Source organism: Meles meles, chromosome 20 (assembly GCF_922984935.1).
Source record: "Meles meles chromosome 20, mMelMel3.1 paternal haplotype, whole genome shotgun sequence".
NCBI lineage: Eukaryota > Metazoa > Chordata > Mammalia > Carnivora > Mustelidae > Meles > Meles meles.
In genome coordinates, this window is record NC_060085.1 from 23,401,172 (window position 1) to 23,418,683 (window position 17,512).

General features: G+C 44.8%; 1 protein-coding gene across 1 annotated transcript in view; it reads left to right on the forward strand.

The window, feature by feature from the left end:
- Positions 1 to 17,512, forward strand: part of CACNA2D3 (calcium voltage-gated channel auxiliary subunit alpha2delta 3) — an 859,411-nt gene that overhangs the window by 176,386 nt on the left and 665,513 nt on the right. The window contains exon 3 of the mRNA XM_045989865.1: positions 5,383 to 5,499. Coding sequence (XP_045845821.1) covers positions 5,383 to 5,499 — 117 coding nt within the window. The remainder of the gene's footprint in view (positions 1 to 5,382; positions 5,500 to 17,512) is intronic.

Genomic DNA, 17,512 nt, shown 5'->3' on the forward strand with positions numbered 1-17,512 from the left:
TCCTTGAGCCCCAGACAGCCTCTTGTCCCTGAACCTCTGTCCCTGCTATTCCCTCTGCCTGGCATGTTCCCTGTTTTGTCTCCTCACTTCCCAACCCTGCCATCCATTTAAGGGTCCAGGAAGCAGGGAGGCACTGCCTTGACCACCCCATCAGGGAACTTACCATGATGCTATATCTTCTCAGTCCGTTCACTCATCAGAACACTCCTGACCAACAGACTGCCAGCTTTCTTCAACTTTGCTTGTGCCTAGTACCTTGCCTGGTAGAGAGGAGACACAGTATAGAAGTGACACGTGCTGGGGGACAGGATTCAAATCCCAACTGGCCTGACTCTTTCTTGAGGTGCTTCGGTATCGCCTGTATGTCCTTTCTTCTGCCTTCCTTTCTGTGTTTACGGGAGCCTGCTGATTCCTTCCTGACTTCTTTTCCTGGTCAAAGGGCTGCTGCTGTTTTATGAAGCAGAGAAAATTGCTAGTGCAGTCATGGAAGCCATAGGAAAGAAAGCGCCACTGCCTACCCAGCAGTGGGGGGAGGCAAATGCTGCGGGGAAGAAAAGTGTGGGGCGATTCGCCTCCAGGTCTTTCTTGGTACCTTGGAGAACAAAAGCCATTTTGTAGCCCAAACACAGCCAGGGAGCAATTTATAATTAAGGCTCCACATCTCCTTTCAGAGCGGGCTTGCTCTTTTCTCTCTGGATGTTTTTATTCTCAGGAGCTATGTTTGCTCCTCTGAGGCCAGGCTCCAAGCCCAGCCCCTTAGTGGCCCTCGGAGGGACAGAGTCCCTTTGTGACATCCGGTGTGCCCCAGCTGTGGGAGCAGCTGCCGCCCTCCTTGAACAGGTGCTGTCTCCGGCTTTTGGTAATTGACTCTCTTGGCAAGTCCAATCCACCTTTGGCGACAAGAGCAACAAGACAGGGGTCATGAAGGCAGTGAAATGGGCCCTCTGAAACAAATTTGCAAATGTTTGGACTATCGGTCCCTTACCCCCTGCCCCTGAGTTCAAAAAACCTAGCCATTAGAAGTCAGACCTTAATGGGTTTAAAGCTCACTCTAACCATTTGACTTCCAACTACTGTCTAAAACCTCTCTGTGCCTCAGTTCCCCGTCTTCAATTTGGGGATAATACCTACCTCTCGGGGTGGCTGTGGTTGTGAGGATTAGACAAATTAATATGTGAAAAGCTTCCGGCACCGTGCTGAGCCCGTGGTACATGGAGGACTCGTTTTACTGACTTCCTCAGGCTCTGCTAATGAAGACATGCTGCTTAATTACACAGATTCTAATTGGGACCGCATTTCCCTAAAGAAATCTGTTTATTAGGTGCCCATATGCTATTCGCACATAACTACAACTTTTATATTTTCTAACTTCCAAAATAGTATGTTCATTGTAAAAATTAGGAAATACAGGTAAACACAGTAAGAAAGAAAAATCCTTGGCGATCATATGACCAGCTGTGAACATTTGGCATATGTTCCTTCTAGCGTGGTGTTCCTGGGTTTGGGTGTATACAGCAGGTTAGTAATTTAAAACAAAAAGTTATGGACTACTCTGTGTAACATATTGTAACGTACTGTGTGTGCACACTTCTTAGGTTCTTTTACACAATTTGGGATGGCTTCGTGGAATTCTGTTGTACCGTTGTAGCTTCCTTTATCTGGTTGCTGGAGGTTAAAAAAAAAAAAAATTGCTTGGTTTTGTATACTAGGCACATTTTTAAAGGTTCTGGGTGGATATGACCATCCCAAGCCATTAAGGGCTTGCATTTGACCAATGGCTATTACTGTGTTACTCTCTCTGTTCTTCAATTTCTTGATTCCAGCAAAGTGTAACATTTCCTGGTAAGAGTAAGGCATTAAGCTGTTCAACCCCATTCCAACAGGCATTAACACATCTTGAAAAGCAGGATGATTTTTCCTTATGGGGTAACTTCCCCAGGGTAGTACAGGCTTGGCTCATTGGCAAAGGAGGGCCCATTGTTGCATGTCCTGGAGGGAGAGGATTTCGTCTGGCAGAGGACTAGAAGCGGTGAATGGTTACATTTGTCCCAGATCTGGAGTCTTTCGCTTGGCAAGGAGGTTTGTATTGAGATTCTGATTAGCTAGGTCACCAGGCACAAGTAGGCCTGGGAGACTAGCCCTCCGTAAAGTCACTGGCTCATTTTCACAGAGCAGACTCAGGAAGACAGGATGCAGGGAGATCTCACTGAAAACTTGGGGGATGGTTATAGTGAAATAAATGGATTCCTTTCTAGAGGAAAAATACAGGCAAGAACAGATATGACCAGAATAATGGGGCCCTATCTAGAAACCAGAAGATTCAGGTAAAGGCTAATTGTGAAATGCATTTTATTTTTCTTTGTCTTACACCTTTAGATCACCTTTCATTGCAGAATGACTTGAGACAGAGACGTATGATATTGACTCTGTGAATATTAGACTGGCAATTTTGTTTTGTTTTACTCACTTCTTGAACTTGGTAGTTTGGGTAGTGAATCTGCCTTGGGTATAGGCTGGCCTCAGCCGCTGGCTTTTGGAACACATCTGGCAGGCAGCAGAGAACCCCCAGGATTTTTGGCTCCAAAGACATTGGCTTGCATTCGAACTCAGGGAACATTTCCAGTGATTGTCCTTGAAGTTTTATTCACACTCCAGAGGACACTGTTAGCTTGAGCCATGGTTGGTCTGGCCAGAGCTCCACATCTCAAGCCCACCCAGTCAACCTCTTAAGGGGTAGACAGGTCACCATTATGGGTCCCAGAATAATGTAGCTGCGTCGCTACTTGCACCCTCCTTATACTGTAACACTGAAATGGTTTTACAGTGAGCCTCATGCAGAGAAGTCCTGTGACTGTCTGCTGTGGGCTGCTGGGTGAGCATAAGGACGTGTCCTCATCTCCCAGGCCACACAAGCTACAGGACCAGGAGAGAGGAGCACAGGGTGTCCCGGAGTGTCATTTACAACCCGTAGTCCGTTATAGGACAATGTGGAGCAGTTTGGAGCGTCCTGTGAATAATGTAGCAGAGGTCTGTCTTGGTCCAGACTCAGGCAGCCTAGAATAACATTTTGTGTATTTCCTTAGGCTCACCTTAATTCTCAGAAATACCAAGTCCTCAGGCCCGACGTTTCAGCCAGAGGCCCCGATGCCCAGTCTGGGAGTCCCTTCCTGCCTTTCTCACTTCGGCTCTGTCAGGGCTCTGAGAGCTCTAGGCAGAATGACCTCAGACACCAGGGATTTCACTGGAGTCTCAGGGATTGGAAGGATTCCCTCTTATGTTCATTCCCGTAAGGTCCTTCTCTCTGTCCTCAAACCCTCCTCTTCTCTAAGACACCCAGTATTACTGCCTCAGTGGACTTGGACATCTGAGCTTGGAAGGGAAGTGCTTTGTGTCACACACACACACACACACACACACACACACACACGCTTCCTCTGCACAAGGAAAAACAGCCTCCTCTCAGTTTACATTTTTTAAAGTAAAGAAGGGGAAATAGGGAGAAAATACAAATTTTTACTGCAGCTCTGATCTTTCCATTAAAAAAACCATTACATGTTCCACTTCAAAGATGGCTCTCAAGGTCTTTAGAGCCAAGATAAGATGTAGAGCCTCGTTTTTTCTAAGTAGGAGGTGACGGTGAGGGGTTAGTAAGAGGTTCGGGTTCTCCGAACAAATAAGGGTTAATATCAAGGCCCAGTAGTTTCAGTTCTCAGTTCTCAGCCTTTCATTAGCGACACAAATGTAAGGGATTTCTGTCGGCACTGAAAGTAAAAGTATTCAAACTCCACTTGGGAGGTATTTACTAATAAACAATATTTCTTTCCCATGGGGAAATATTTCTTTCCCATGTTTCCCATGGGAACACAACTAAATCTTTAGTTAACCCAAACTTTTGGGTCTCAGGAGCCCTTCACACGCTTACAAAATATTGAGGACCCCCCAAGGGCTTCTGCTCCTGGGGGAGCATCTATTGACATTTGCCGTTTTAGAAATTAAAATGCAAACGTTTAAAAATTAATTCAAGCATAAAAACATGGTTATCATAAATAGGTGCTTTATGAAAAATAACTGTATTTTCCAAAACAAACAAACAGAAAAAGTGGAGTGACACTTTTTTGGGGGGGGCAGTCTTTTTAATGGTTAAAGAGAAGACAGGTGGATCCTCGTATCTGCTTCTGTGTTCAGTCTGTTGTGATTTTTTGAAATCTAGGAAGAAAATCTGGCTTCACGTAGATATGCTGTTGGGAAAAAGTAGGACTTGGTGGGCCCCTGAAAGGGTCTCAGGGAACCCCCAACGGATCATGGGTCACTTTGAGAACTGCTGGTGAAACTAGATACGTCACTAGCTAGATAAGTCACTAGGGTGTGGTAGGTTTTAAATGAAAATTGGGCTTGGAGAATTTGAGTAAATTATGGGTCAGATCAGTCTCTTATGAAAAGATGAACCCGTTATGGAATATACAAAGTATTTGTTCTTACGGTTTTTGTACTTACTGTACATTCTCTTTTCTGTGAGCTCATTGAGGGTACATAGGAGGTCCTCAAAGAGCATTTAGTGGATTGAAGTGAAACACTAAAATCCATAGCAAGGACTCTCTCATTATAAAATGTTTATGAGAGGCTCTGCCATATGACTTTCTTCAGTTTCCATTCCAGCGTATGAGTTGGCAAACTCTTTCTATAAAAGAAAGTAAATATTTTAGTCTTTGTGGGTCATCCGGTCTCTGTTGTGACTACTAAACATATTGAATATATAAACAAATTGGTATGGTTTTGTCCCAATAAAACTTTATTTATAAAAATAGGTGATGGCTTGGATTTGGTCCAAGGATTATAGATTGCCTACTCCTCCTGTAATTATACATTACAGTCATAGCCTTGAAACTAATTTTCCTTAAGTCCCCAGTGATTGGCCATGAACAAATTAAGTTTGTGATATTCAAGGAGAAAAAAAAAAACCACACACACACAAGAGTTAAATTTCTTCATTTTTATTTTATGACACATTTGGAATAGTCAGTTTCTAGTGGCATTGGGTGTGGGATAGCTAATGAATCTGGGGCTGTCCTCCAAAAGAAAGGCCGATTGTGGTCAAGTTGGAAGTGTAGAGTGTTGATTTCAAGAGCTGAAGAGGATAGATGATGAACAGTTTGATCGCTGTAGGGTTTTTCTCTCTTTCCTTTTTTTTCTTTTTTTCCTTTCCTGGGTGCTCGTTAAGTTTCTAAGAGATCCAGAGCCAATTTTCACATTTCTCCTTAGCTGGTTTAGTAATTTTGAAATACTGTCCCGTATCTCCAAATCCAACAGAGGCAGTAAGTAGATGTGCTCTGAAATCATGGATATGGTGTCTCATGCCTTTCCTGTTGCCCTCCCTCCCTACAGAAATACAAAGAGTATGAGAAAGATGTTGCCATAGAAGAAATCGATGGCCTCCAACTGGTGAAAAAGCTGGCAAAGAACATGGAAGAGATGTTTCACAAAAAGTCGGAAGCCGTGCGGGTAAGTGTCTCTGGTTTCTACTTTGTGTTGCCCAAAGACACAGAAGCACCTTCAGACGACTGACATTGATGATTCCAGCTCTCAAAGGTCAGAGTTGACTCAGCTGTTCTGGTAACACTTTATTTCTTTAATTAGCCAGCCAGGGCAGTTAGTAGGGCCACAAATGCCCTTTCTGGATAGGGTGCAGGTACCAGTTTTCATCTTATAATCTTATGCCTTCAGCGGAAGTATACAGCTCAGATACATGCCAAGTATACAGCCTCAGAGGATGGCTTATGATTGTGTGATGTGTTCGCTCATTGCCAAAAGTCATTCAAAGGTACATTGTGGTTCAACTAAGCAACTATAAAAAATGTAAGTCATGATTGCCAAAATGTGGAGATGAGAATTCAATGGAATGAATGAGTCCAGATGAAGCTGGAGGTTCTCCTCACCTCTGTTGGAATATTATTATAATTGTGATGAAAGTCTTGTCCAGCAGAGCTCCCTGAAATTTCATATTGTCAGCAAGATGAATCCAAATGTATCTTTTTGGATTTACAAGATGGCGTCCAACTCTGTTCCTTCTTGTCTGCTAAATGGTGCATCTTAGGTTCTTGCTTTAGAACACGTGAATATCGTAACATCTCACATTTGTGTCACATTGGCACAGGAATATGGGAAAGAATTGGAATCTGAAGAGTTCTTGATTTCTAACCTTTGGTTTGCTTACCTTTCGGTTTTAGTAATTATCACTTTGCCGTAAATGGCCACTTCCTACTTCCTCACAGTTCGTTGGCCCAGCAAAATTTCCACATGTTATTTCTGTTTTGGGCCTGACAGTGCCACATATCTGCTTGACTCCAAAATATTTTTGTGCTATTTTGATTCAGGGGAAGAGGGTTGTAGTTTAGTATTTAAGAGTGTGAATCTGGCCTGGGTTCAGTACTTGCCTTGGTCACTTTCTGAGCTTTGGACCTTCGGTAAAACTGCCCTGCATGCCTCAGTTGTCCTCATGCATAAATGGGAAGAGCACACAGGCTGTGTGACGATCAAGTAGTCAGGATTTCAAGCTACTTAGTACAGATCCTGGCACCTATGCAGTGCTCAGTGAATGACAGCTTCATACTGCCGCTATGATTATTAACCAAATAAGCTGAGACATTTTGGGGGGAACTCTGAAGTATCTTAAAAGAAAAAAAAACCTATTTGCTACAGAAATACTGCTCTGACAGCCAGCCCTGGTCACTTCATGGTGATTCTTGTGTGGTATCCCTATGTCTCTACCTTAAAGCAAGCGCTAATCTTTTTTTTTTTTTTTTGTAAGGAATCATTTGTTTATTTTTTAGAGAGAGAGAGGGAGAGAGAGAATCTCAAGCAGACTCCCCATTAACCGTAGAGCCCCAAGCAAGGCTTGAACCCGTGATCCCGAGATCAGGGCCCTGAGATCAGGACCTGAGTCAAAACCAAGAGTCAGGTGCTTAACTCCCTGTGCCACTCAGGGGCCCCAAAGCAAGTGATATTCCTTACAGACACGGTCGCCATTCATATCTAACACTCAGAACCTGAAATTAAAATGCAACAGCTGCCCCCTTGCCGAAACCCACCATAATTACTATTTTCTGTTTATAAAATGAACGCCCCTTTGGTGGAACTTTAGGAATATACTAAAAAATATCAAACAGAAAAATATGACCTGAAAGTCAGGCTTGTGTTCGTGTGTTTCCTTCTGTCCAGTTTTTTAAATTTGCAAGTCTATGCGCGTCCTTGGGTGTTTTTCTTTTTCAAATTTGCAGGTGCATTGCCTGTTTGCTTTTGTGTCCAGCTTCTTTCCACTTCTCTACACCATTGCAGTGTGAGCTGCTCTTGGCATCACTCTAGTGAATGATTTTCTTAAATGGCTGCATCCCATTCCAGTGTATGGGTGTGTCATGAAGGATTCGACTGTTCCTCCAAATCTGGATATTTACGTTGTCTGCAAGTCTTTCTATAAATAATGCTGCGGTGAATCTTCTTGTGTATTAATAATAGATCAGATGACTCAGCACCACTACCTTTGGTGTTCCTCCAAGGGTTTTCCGTGCACTCTCTTGTCCTTAAAACAGCCCCCAGACGAAGGTATTATATTATTCCACTTTTCCAAAAAAGGTGAGAGAGGCAGAAGTTAAGTAGCTTCTCTAGGGTCACATGGGGAGTGAGGGACAGGCTCTAGGCGCAGGGACGCAAGTCCACATTCTTCATCATCAGCATGCCCTCAGCACCCTGCAGGGTAATCCCTGAGTACAGAAGCCAGTTCAGACACTTGCTAACCCCATCTTCCCAACTCTTTCTGCATGTGAGGACATTTTTCCCCAGATCAGGTCCTGCTGGCTCCCAGTTCCTCCAGCAACAGGGGCACATGAGGGCTCATTTGCCTGAGTCCTCCCCCTGAAATTGAAATGTTTTATTTTGTTTTCAATACTCGTAACAACGTTGTCAATTTGAGGGAAGGAAATGCTATTTTTGTTTCAACTTGGATTTCCTTGTGAATCACAGAACTTTAGAGCAGAAAAGGACACAAATCTCCTTAGTTTCTGCTTCTGTAATTGACAGATGAGGAAGCCTCCAGACCTGGCACTCCAGGGTAGGGAGGAGGATTAGGGGGGGACTTATGCAACACAGCAGGATGACACAGAGGTCCAGCCAGCTCCAGAACCTGAACTTGGCGCTCAGGGGCAGGGGGCCCACATGGCCGTTGAAAGGTTGTTGAGAAGAACTAAGGGACCAGTGGACCTCTTTTCCTCACTTACCTCCATGGAGATGCTAGGAGGAGCAGGAGATTTACTACCCTGTGTTTATTTATGCTTAGTGAGTCTCAATGCACCAGGTCCTGTGCTAAGTAAGCACTCTGTATATGTTAATCTCATTTTGCCCTGGCATCCTCCCTGGCAGGGAGATGCTATTCCTGTATCATGGGCTTGGAGATGAGCATGCAGGCTTGGCATGGGGGAGTCACTGGCCCAGGTCACATGGGCAGGCTCAGGGGAGTTCCTTTTGCCCCCCACAGGTAGGATTACGGTGCCTTTGGGTGTATCTGTGCCAAGTGTTTTGCACAGGGACTGGCGAATGGTAAGCTTTCTGTAAGTGTTCTTACATTGCTGGTGAAGGGACCTTACGGTTTATAAGTATTTCATAATGAGAGAGTCTTGAAGCTTTAAAAAGCTTCAAGGATGATGACAGGAGGGAACTTAATTTTGAAACCTTTTGTTTTAAGTTCATGATGTTAAAACAAAACAAAACAAAAGATGATATGGTTGGTGCAGTTCCTTGAGAAGGAAAAAAAAAAGGTGCTTTATTTGGATTGAAATGTACCCAGACTGAAGGCATCCAGGTTCTCTGAACTGTGTATTTTAAAGTAGATGTATGAGGGCCTTTGGAGATACAGCTGATGCCATAAAATCTGGGTTAACTGGTCCAGGGCTATGTGGCACTCCCTGCTCCCCCCAGTCTTTAAGCAGGAAAGAGGGCTTGTATGTCAAGTTGGGGTTTGGTTTGGAGACAGTTTCGCTGTTGAGATGGACCTGGTTCCAGCGCTACTGGCAACAGTCATGAGCCTTGTGGCGCTGGGAATGAGAGGAGGTGGCCACGGAGAGACCCCCTGGATGTGGAGGCCAAGGAACAGTGGGTGTGACTGTTTTTCATAGGATAATGAGACCTCACCTAGCAAAGGTTGGTTTTTACCCCTGGGATTGGTGAGCTTTTGAAGAGCAAACTCGTCAAGTGAACATTTGCCTGTGGGTTTTCAGTGGAGTCCTGATTTGCTGCGTGGCACTAGGGTGGACCACAGTGCACCGGGGGCCTTTCCTGTCCCATCCCATGGGACACTGAGTAGGTGTCCCTTTCTCAAATGGCCCGACAACAGAACGGAGTTTAGAATTTGCGCCATCATTCTGATGCCCCAGAAATCTTGTGCCGCAGCCTCCATCCCAGCAGCCCAAGTCAGGTCGGAGGTCCTAGTGCCTTCCTGGCCGTCCCTGACCCAGTGCCAAGGGCTCACCAGCGGTGGGTGCGTGGGAGGACTCAGGAACACACATAAGAAAGAACTGGCTGACAAACAACGTGGATGGTTAAAATTTCCGTGGATGTCTATAAAATATTTATGAGACTGGCAGTTGCAATTTAGAAAGCGACTCTAACTGCTCCAGTCTGTGAAGGTCGGTGCAGTTAGCCCATCACCGCCGGGACCGCCGGGAAAGGGAGCAGGACTAGTGATCCAACCCATCCAAGCCTGTCATCTCTTGGCTCTGAAACAATGTTGATCTTTTCTCTGTCTCTTCTGGCTTGGTTTCATCATTTTCCCCCATCACTTTTCCCAGTGATTAGTTGAATCAGAGTGATTTTTATCATACTCGTCCCCTGTTTGAATTACTCTTCACTATGCAATTATCCTATCACAGAAAGTCCTATTTTCTCCCTGTCAGATGTCTGGAGTAAATGTGAAACCCAAAGTGGCCTGCCCATTACATAACCTCTGTCATCTGGTTGGTAATGGACTATATGAAACTTTTTTTTTTTTTCCTAGCCTAGCAAATTACAAATAACCTTAGCTTCCATAATTGCCATTAACATAATAGTGCCATCATTATGGTAGCATGTCTTAACTAATATTTTCTAGCACTTTTTAACGCCATTGGTGGTTTAAGTAATTTTTTCACACCCACTCAGAGAGTTGATGTGCAGGTTATTTTAACGTAAAAGCCAGATTGGGGGTGGGGGGGGGGACACAGTGATGCTGTCATTTGCTTGTGTGCAGGATATTTGTGCCCAAAGCATTCTCTCCCACCTTCTCTGTTGGAAAATATTCATGCTTACCAAGCCCTCCATTGATGTTGCCGAGCAGTTTATCAAGTTTGAAGTCCCCACAAATGGACAAGAAATGGAATCAGTTTGCTTTTTAGTTCATTAACATTTCAAGGAAGACAGTCCACATGCTGGACAAGGAGGAAGGGATGCCCCTTGTTCTCCTCCAGCAGTGGACCCCTGCAGGGGGCAGGGGGCACCCTCATTCCTAAGTGACATCTGGAAATGCTCAACTTGGTGACCGGTCAGAGCTCATCTGAAATATTGATGGGAGGCACATTTGACCCAACTCCCCTTCCTCCCGAGTTGCTGATGATTCGAGGGAAGTGAGAAGCCAAAAGACGCCTCTTCCGTGGTGCCGTTATGTGGACAGGCTGCCCTAGCATTTCCTTTGTCTTTAAAATCCAGTCCTCCACTGGGAGTAGCACACACCATTACACAGCTAACAGGATCATCTGAGGCCCCGGGGAGCTCTGAACGGGCACAGACAAACCTGCAGGTGGAGAAGAATCTGTAGGAAGGAGTTCTGCAAAACCGTGGGCATCTTTGTTTCCAGGCATATACTTTTAGGACGGATTCCAACACAGCCGGGGGATGTTGTGATCCCGTGATTTCGGAATCGTCCATATAATTGAGATGAGCAGCCTGACCAGAAAGAAGTAGATAAGCCTGGAAATAACAAACAGAAGGACTTTGGAGAGTTTATAAATGTATCCTAGTACTCTCTAGAGTGGCTTTCTAAGAATGCGTTCTCCAGAATGGTGATTGCCTTCGATCTTGTGGAACAGGTTGGGGGCAGGCACTGCCTTCGTCACACCGACCTTAGCTGGAATTGTAGCCTCCTTCCAGCTTCAAAGTTGTTCCAACTTTCGGGGCCAGGAGCCCATCCACAGGGCTTTCACTGCTACACTGGATAGAGTTCAGGGCTCCACAAATAAACACATCTCAGGCACAGAGAGAGGATTATAGGATGCTATTTGGGTAGCTGATCAGGCAAAACATGAAGTATTTCATTTGCTATTCAAGTTCCTCTTCTCCCCCAAACAATTAATGAGAAATGTCAAAAAGAACAAATTTTCTTGGGGACTATGAAAAGACACCAAACACAACTTGGCCCTAAACTTTGTAAGCCAAGAGTCTGTTGTTTTCCAACCTTGGATAAGGATATGGAGTACATTTTGATCGTGCTCTGACGCTCAGTCCTGTAAATAATCTGGTTTTACTTACTTTACGATTTACATTGATAAAATGATAAATCAGGCAGTTGAAAAAAGAGTGTTTTGCTTAAAAATAAACATCCTTGCTTCTTGGGAAAAGCTGAGAGAGACCAGATTATATATTAAGTTTCTCTCCTCTCCTATAGCTACCTGCTGTTGGCTGCCGAGCCGATTCCCATTATAGCTGTACTGTGGGAAGTAATTGCTGTTGTACAGTAATTCAATTTCAGTGCATTCACGCATCGGTTCACTGATAGGGGTTTATCTGGACAAACCTGGGACTTGAAAGCTTTTTATCGAGAAATTCCACATGCCCCAAGACGTTTTTCCTAGGTAACGAATATCAGTATTTGGATTTAATAAACATTTACCTTCTCAGAAAAATGGATGTCTTCCCCCTGCACAAGAGATTTACACCAATCTTCCAGAAAGCTAGAGGGTACTATTAAAGTAACTTTCTCTGGCTGTTTTTTGACTGGTGTCTGTCTACATATGTATGACTATAAAACACGTCTACGTCTTTATGTAAATATACCCAATGAAGCACGGAGAGCAGGAGGCACTCCAGGAAAGCATGATCTGTACCAAACATATATGTGATAGAAGGGATTAAGGGCGATGGAGAGTCTATGAATACTTCCGGCTTCAAAATTCATCTGTACCCTCAGGCTTGGTGGAAACCGTTGGTGAGGAATATTTTCAAAAGGGTACCCATTAAGTTAGAAATGAAATCAACCATTTTGTTGGTAAATTTCTAAAGTAAGGGAAGGTTCATAAGACAGAGCTGGTTCTTCCTGTATACAAGGACTCTTGGAGCCTGCGGACTCTTCAGATACTCAGTCCAGAAGGAGCTGTGGAAGTCTTGGAAGCCAATTTTCCTAGCGTTGCTAGGAGGGCTTCAGTTCCCAGCCAGTCGAGGCGACTGGACACATCCAGATGATGTTTCTGCCTTTGTTCATTTCTCATCTCACTCAGCATTTCAAAACGTGTTCCCTGAAAGAGAAGTCAATTTGTTTGAGACAGTAAAAACAGTGTTTTAAGTCACAAATGAGAAGACTTATTTTATTATGTTGTTGTATCTTCTGGCCTGTGTCCTTCTGTTCCTTCCCTTTGTTTCTTCCTCCCTCCCCTCCCTTTCCCTCCCTCCTCCCTCTCCTCTCCCTTTCTTCTATTCCCTCCCCTCCCCTCTCCTCCCTCCTTCCCTCCCTCACCGCTCCTTCCCTTCCTTCCTTCTGCAAACTGGGTTGCAAAACCCCATACGTATGTGTAAGAAAATTTACAGCAGAAACCTCAAACCAGAAGAAACTTAAAAAATAGCACCGATCTGGATTCACCAGTTTTGATGAGGTCAGGGAACCATTCTTGGTTAATGGGTGAGGTCACAACCTCCAGGAACCCCGTGGGTGGTCTTCTTGGGTTTCCCTCCAGAAGGGGTTGGGTTTCCTCTAACAAAGGTTAGATTGTATCCACCGGAGCCTCATCTCAGAGAGGCCCACAGGGCTGTTCTGCCACCTACACTGAGAGTGAGCTACTCGCCTGCCTCCTGGGGGAATGAGGTTCTGCTAAGAGAAGAAGGGAGAACTTCTGAACATTTTGTAGGGGACATTTCATCTCCTGTCTCCTCAAGCCTGTGGGTTGGCTTTGTGAACCATATTCCGGCTTTCCTGCTTGCTCTGCGCCTGTTGGCCTGTAGAGGGAGCTCTTCTTTGTGGGTCGAACCACTGTACCAAAGGCTTCCCAGCTTCATGGTTATTTGTCCCATTTTTAACTGTTTGGCTAAAATCTCTCCATTTTTAAAGCTTTGTAGAAGACTTAGTTTGGGTTTTCTGTGTAACTCACTTCACCCGTTTTTCCTTTGTTTTAGTTTTTGTTTTCCCTGATTATACATATTCATTGGTTTTTTTTTTCTAAACCTTAAGTCCTATAACAATTGTTTATTATAAAGGCAAACCCTGATCCATATTCATTGCAAAAGGAAGAAGAATGTGCAGAAAATGATAAAGGAGAAAGTAAAGATCACAGCATCAAGAGGTATTAAAAGGCACTTGACATTTTTTTAAAAAATTTTTAAAGATTTTATTTATTTATTTGACAGAGATCACAAGTAGGCAGAGAGGCAGGCGGGGGTGGGGGTGGGTGGAGAAGCAGGCTTCCTGCTGAGCAGAGAGCTCAATGCGGGGCTCAGTCCCAGGACCCTGAGATCATGACCTGAGCCAAAGGCAGAGGCTTAACCCACTGAGCCACCCAGGCGCCCTGGCACTTGACATTTTTAAGTGCTGTTTCTTCTTAAACATCATAGTTTCTATTTTTCCAGATATCTTTTCTATTTGTACATATGTGTATGTACACACACACACACACACACACACACACACACATAAAAACTTCTAAAACATTGGATTATTCTTATAACCAGCCAACTGATTTTTACAAAACTAATTTTACATGTTGTGGACATCATTCCACATCAGTGAATATATATAGTTCTGTTATTTTTCATGACTATAGAATAGTCTGCATTCTGGTTGTTCCGATCAAGAAATTCTCTTTTGGTGACCATTGATATTATTTACAGTGTTTCGCTATGAAAAGCAATGATGTGGAAAACTCTTGTAGAGAAATTTGGCCTTTTATGTGGTGCATGTTTTAGGATGTATTCCTAGGAATAAAAGGAAGGCTTTTGGCATCCTTGCCAGCTTGTCCTCCAGACAACATCCCCCCATGAGGCTGGAGAGGCTCTCTTTCTTCACTGTCCTCTCCGACATTTGGCTGTTACTTTTGATTTTTGTCAGTCTTATAGGCACAGAGTAGTATCTCATTTTATTTTGTTTTCTTTAATTGCTGTTTAGCATGGTGGATCTTTTCTGGCTCCCCACCTACGCTGTAACAAGGTTTGTGGCAAATTATACCACGTCTTAGAGCATTATTGTCACAACACAGAGAAGGTCTAGGTGCTGGGCCCCCAGCACAACTCAAAGAGAGGTGTGGGCTCAGGAACTTACTTGGACACCCTCGGAGGACCCTCCCTACCCTTTCTCTCTTCCTTCCTGGACAGTATCATATGAGCAGCCTAGTTGTGGGGTGAGGGATGTGGGACATGGACAGCACCAAGCTGCCTGGATTTGGGGTGCTGGTTTGGTAGAGTTTTCTGGGAATACCAGTGACTCAGCACCTGAAGAATATGGTGTCTGGGTGTTTTAGACCCTCCTATTACAGGAGAAGGTCACTGGTCCCAAGAGAAGTTGACTGTGGTATTAGGGCTCTAAGCTGAGCAGGGAGCCCGATGCAGGACTCAATCCCAGGACTCCAGGATCATGACCTGAGCCCAAGGCAGACACGTGCAACCTCAACTGATTGAGCCACTGGGGCACCCCATTATTCATTCATTTTAAAAGACTTTATATATGTGACAGAGAGCCCCTTCTCACTGAGAAAGGACCCCATTTCCAGCCCACTCATTGTTAGACACCTAGACTAAAGACCAGGGTCACTTTGGGTCTCTTCCCTTATGGTGCCATCTTTCTGTCCATCAATCATTTCTTCTTCCTTTTTTCTTATAAGTTGCCTGTTAATGCCCTTTCCCATTGTCCATGCTTTAGTGTTTCTTTTCTTTGTCCCAGCTGGTCCCCACTCTAGCCCCAGTACCTGTCACAGCGTCTGAGTTTATAGTTAAGTGCGCATTAGGCATTTGGTGATTGACTGACAGATCTTCATCTTGGAGTCAGGATAACTTAAAGTCAGACTGATAATAGGTTACACCTCTTCGTTTTGACCAGAAAACTCCTGAATGATGATGGGGAGAGAAAAGGTTTTGATCTTAAGTGCAGAGAAGCCACATAGCTCATGATCCTTCCAGAACCCTTGATCACCTGTTCCAAGTAAATCCCTTGAATGCCATCTCAAGTCAGACTGCTGTCTTCTTAGACTCCACGCTTCAGCCCCAGCCCAGTCCCTCCCGACATGGCCCTCCTCCCAGAACAAGGTGAATGGGGTCCTTGAAATGGGCAGAAATCAGGCCAGCTGCTCAGCATGGAAATAAAAGTTAGTGATTTCTGTAGAGGGAATCAAAGAACGGCTTCCCTCCTTCTCTTCTTTCCTCTCCTCCTTCCTTCCTTTCTTTCTTCCCTCTTTCCTATTTTTTTGGAACCGAGGAAGGAAACTTGACTGGGGATAGGGGAAAGAATAGGAAGTCTGTGTTCTGAGGCTGCGACTTAGCAGAATAGCCATGGGTTTCCCTGGTGTTCTCGGAGCTTGGCTGAGAGGTCTTCTGGTCGTAATACAGGCTGGAGGCTATAGCTGGGGTGTGTGCCTCCAGGTTTGGCAGACGTTTCTCTTCATGTGGCATGTGGTGAACACAGGCAGCTCCCTACCCCCTAGAAATGGAACACACTGATGTCTGAGCAGTTTCAAGGGGTTCTTCATAAATTTGAGCAAGATGTCATGAAGGAGAATTTTGGAGTGGTGCTGAGAGTAGTTGCCAAGCCCCCCTCCCCATTATGGGTTTGGTATTGTCCCAGTTATAGCATGGCTGGGTCAGGGCAGCTGTCCAGAGCCCCACCCTGCCACCATGGTCTATAATACCATCTTGCTTACTTCCTTTATTAACTTTTGGGCATTGTACTTAACTTCTGTTTAGCTCAGCATTGATTTGATGGTGACTGTCTTCCCACTAGAACCCTGGTGTCATGAGAGCAGGGACCATGGTGGTCTTGCTTCCCCTTACAGCCCTGGGACCCAGCCTGGGCACTTGGCGAGTATTGGTGAATGAATGGACTCACCACCGCGGTAATGACACTGTCATGGGGGTGAGTTCCCCATGCCTGGGAAGACCATCTGGTCGCCAGGACGTGGTGCTGAGTAAGGTTTCCTGGGTGTTTTCCATGTGCTCTTTCTTGCCCTGGCCTCTGTTCCCCACCAAATGATCCATTTCTCCTCTGTTTCAGAAGTTCGGATTTGATTTCTGTTGTGCGATGATAAAGAAAAAGAAAAAGAAAAATTTCTTTCCCATCTGAAGTGGAATATTGTTTAAAATCGTCTTTCCCATTTTCACTGCCTATTTTTATTCTCCATCTATAAAGCCCAGTTTTGAAAGATTTCCTGTCGCTTTGTTCAAGACCAAGTGGACCAAACAGCCCAGAGAAGAGAGGCTGGTGGCCATGGAGACCCGTGTGAAATTATAGTGCTGATCCCTGCCTTTAACCCGTAGCAATTACACCCCATCAGGGCACCCACTTGGAAGCTTTGAGCTTGCCTCGCCGCCTCCTCTGCCTGCATCGCCCACTAGAACTGAACGAGAGCGAGGTGTCCTCTGCAGGTGGGAGACATGCAGGACACTCGTCCGAGCCAGAGTGGGTGGGTGGGGACCACTCAGCACAGCAGTGTTACACCAACCGACTGCTTGCTCCGCTGCTTTCTCCAAAGACGGGTGTTGTCTCCATACCATATCAAGTAGAAAAATAATGCCACTTAGTTTATACTCAGGCGAGGCAAAAGAAATCTTAAAAGGGTTATGGGTGGGAGGAAATTATGGTGAATCACTGAAGTGTCTCCATCAATAGATCAAAATGACAGAATAAAGCCATAATAATAATAATAAAGACCACTGGCTATAATTGTATAAATGACTGGCAGCCAATTAGGGGTTTTCAGCAATATTTTGAATGCGCGGTTAGTATGTTTAGCTGGGGATGTGTCGGTGGCTTGGGTTGTCTGGTTTTGGTCTTTGCTCAGTTTCCCGCGCGGAGGTAAGAAGCCGCTGGGCCCACAGACACAGCCAGACTATTTACGTTTTGCAAATTAGGTTATGAAGGGAAAATGAAAAGGTGGCTGGAAATCCATTGGCATTTCATTTACATTGCATTCAGCAGAGGGATGCTGGCCCTCTTGAGTAATCAGAGTCTTTGTTGAGAATCAGCTGGGAGATCACTGACTGCATGTCCCGGGCTGCACTGGCTGCTTGAACACACAACAGATAATGC